This window comes from Glossina fuscipes, unplaced genomic scaffold, assembly GCF_014805625.2.
Source record: "Glossina fuscipes isolate IAEA_lab_2018 unplaced genomic scaffold, Yale_Gfus_2 0, whole genome shotgun sequence".
NCBI classification, from domain to species: Eukaryota; Metazoa; Arthropoda; class Insecta; order Diptera; family Glossinidae; genus Glossina; species Glossina fuscipes.
In genome coordinates this window covers 28,142,068-28,145,197 of record NW_023998414.1, presented here as the reverse complement: position 1 = coordinate 28,145,197, position 3,130 = coordinate 28,142,068, and the positions used below count along the sequence as shown (strand labels likewise).

General features: G+C 32.0%; 1 protein-coding gene across 1 annotated transcript; it reads left to right on the top strand.

Moving 5' to 3' along the window:
* The first annotated feature begins 267 nt into the window (after positions 1-267).
* Positions 268-693, top strand: LOC119638941 (thioredoxin, mitochondrial-like). Its single transcript, XM_038036122.1, has one exon. The coding sequence runs from the start codon at positions 268-270 to the stop codon at positions 691-693; it is 426 nt and encodes a 141-aa protein (XP_037892050.1).
* Positions 694-3,130: the final 2,437 nt, after the last annotated feature.

The window sequence follows — 3,130 nt, the reverse complement described above, 5'->3', positions numbered from 1 at the left end:
TTTCGATTTTACTTGATTGTAGTAAACTATGAAAAATTTTATTTATTTGTCATTGGGATGAGATTTTATAATTAGTTACAAATTCTATTTAATAAGTAAAACAACCTTTGATAGTAAAGTCATTCTTTTTTTCAAAAGCTTGGTTAAAATTATTGGAAGAAAAAATTGAAAAAATTGAAAAAAATTTTTTAAAATCTTAAGACAAGGAAACTATATAAATCTTTGAAAATAAAGGAATCCTCTTAATCGTGTCCCCCGTCATCCAAGATGTTGAGCAATTGTATGAGAAACGCTAGACGCATGTTAAGCCAAGGAGCCCGGTTGCATCGACGTCTTATACCTGAACCCGTCGTGAAAAAAGAAATTTTTATCGTTCAAAATTCCGAAGACTTTGAACAAAAGGTGAAACGAAGCGATAAAATGGTTATAGTCGATTTTTTCGCAAATTGGTGCAATCCGTGTAAGAAGCTGACGCCACGTTTAGAGTCAATTATTGGTGAAAAAGCGGGTACCGTCAAATTGGCCAAAGTCGATATCGATGAGAATATAGATTTAGCGTTAGATTATGACGTGGGAGCAATACCGGTACTTATGGCTATGAAAGGTGGAAAAGTCGTTAATCGTATGGTCGGCTTACAAGACACCGATAAGCTACGCGCATGGATCGATAAAACTGTTGCAGAAAACAAGTAATCTCATCAAGAAGATGGCCGAAATGGAAGTGAATTTACCGTATGTCCGTTAAAGGCAAACGAGTCTATTTTGAAAAAGGAAAAAAAATTCAACTTTAGTTACTCAAATTTAATATCGACTCAAACAGAAGTTGTGTGAGATATAATAATGGACCCATTATATTGCACTATAAAAATTATTATATTGTTTATATGTATGAAAAATTTTAGTTTATTTCCAAGTACATCAAATATATATAAAATGAAAAAAAAAACAAAAAAAAAACAAAAAAAAAACAAAAAAACAAAACTTCAAAAATTTGGGTCATCACACCACTAATGATATAATTCCCGCACACAAATCGTTTATGACAACAGCCTTAGTTTGAAAAAGTTTTCGAAAAGTTTGGTTTGGTTTGGTTTTGCAAGCGATGTCATATCTAATTAAAAAGCATAAATCTCTTTAATTATGCTTGGAAAACCAAAAAAAAAAAAAAAAAAAACGGTATTATGAAAATACCTCTAAAAACTAACTTAAATTTTCGTCACAGTTACATCACCGCGACACGACTAGTAAGATTCTTATCAAAAATCAGAGCTACATATGCATATAAAACCTAAGGTGCTAGTGTATGTAAAAATATTAGGGCTGTACTTAAAAAAAGGCAGACTGTTTTTTTTATTTTCAATTTTTCGCTGCTACGAGGCTGGGTTGTAAAGAAAATTGAAATGCGTACACTTGTCTTGAGTCTCTCGCAAGGCAAGTTGTTGTTTTTCTTCCTGATGACGGGCCGTCATAACCTCTCTTATGTTTTGCATATAATCACTTAATCACTTTTGGGTGCTTTCCTTCAGAAAAACTTTTGACAAGAAAAGAAGAAGAAATACACAAAAGCACTTTGCGAACGCACTTCTAAGTTTCGAATATTTCGAAGGTTAGCTATTGGCTTTAATGTGCTGAGGCTGCAAGGTATTTAGCAGCGGTCACGAGTATACGCCAATCCAACACAGAGCATTTGTGAATATTTTGAGAAAAAAATTCGAAATGTCTTATACACTTTATATATTCCTACAGTAATAAAAAGTACTAAAGAGGAAAGAATACGGCACCTACGGCACCTGGGGTAATTCCTTTTTTTTAATTTATTTATTTATTTATTTATTTTTGTGAATGAGACTCCAGTTAAGAATAATTGTACTGTGGCAAGGATACTGCCACCATGCCCACTTGTGTAGTTCTTGCTAGAAACCGATTACGCGAAACTTTACTAAAAAGTTGACAGGCGTAACATTTGCAGTATTTTGCGTTATTGTAAGCTTCTCGTGAAGCGGTAGCTCGTTATTATATTTAGAAGCTAACCTATCCAAATCCATATTTAATCGAAAACATTGCTTGCAAACACAAGTATCGTGTTTTGATTTTTGTTTCTTTTTTTTTTTTTTTCTTTGAGGGTTAAGTAGATAGAGGCAGATTAATAGAAGGAACTGCTGGCAGACAAGTGGCAACATCGTTAAAGGGGATTTGCTGTTTTGCGCTAGAGCGCTAGAGGCCTCTCTCTGCTTCTCAGCGGAATAAACAACTTCCGTAGAGAAGCTTTGAAAAGTGCTATCTATTTATTGCAAGTCTTAGTTAGGATTAGAATTAATTTATTTTTCATTTAAAGACCACTCCAATGGAGTGACTACTCGCCACTTTAACACTTTTAAGACGAAAGCTAAGCAAAACATAGGTATAGCTGACCGTTTGTTGAAACGAATGTGAACGCGAGCAAGTGAACGAACAAGTGAGTAAGAAAGAAAAAACAAACAATCAAGTGACCACACCAAGCAACCAGTTACACTTGAGAGATTTTGAAGCCGTTTAAATGTGAATAGTGAATGATTAAAATACATAAATTAGCATAAAACAACCATAAAGAATGCCGTTGACGGTTGCAAAGGAGTAGTTTTGTGGTTTTTTTTTTTTGTTTTTACATCTACACTGTTCGTTATATTTACAAGCAAACAGTAACAATTTCATAAGAAAGCATTAAAAAAAAAAAGTCGAAAAGTAAAACAAAAAAAAACAAAAAAAAATTGTCATCATGAATGAAAAATGAATAAGAATTAAAAACAAAAAAAAAAAACAAAATTAAATAAATAAAATAAATGAAACAAAAGCATAACTAAGTGCGTCGTATATGTGTTTCAAACATTTTCTTTATGCTATTATTAAAGTAAATGTCGTCATTATTATTAATAGCAAAGTTTTGTGAAACTTGGAAAGCGCGATACAAAATTTAGGGTTAGTTAAAAACTAAAAAAAAAAAAAAAAAAAATTATAAAATCTTTTATGAGAAAAAATAAAAGAAGAAAAACAAACTAAATAATTTGCAGTTAATTTAAACTGAATCGAATCTTTGGCATAATTATTTGCTCGAATGCAAAAACCTATTCACGAGAGACGGGAGAGAAGGGAG

What these genes read in the sequence shown, in the direction of transcription:
- LOC119638941 (XM_038036122.1), top strand. Translation starts at nt 268, where the DNA reads ATGTTGAGCAATTGTATGAGAAACGCTAGACGCATGTTAAGCCAAGGA.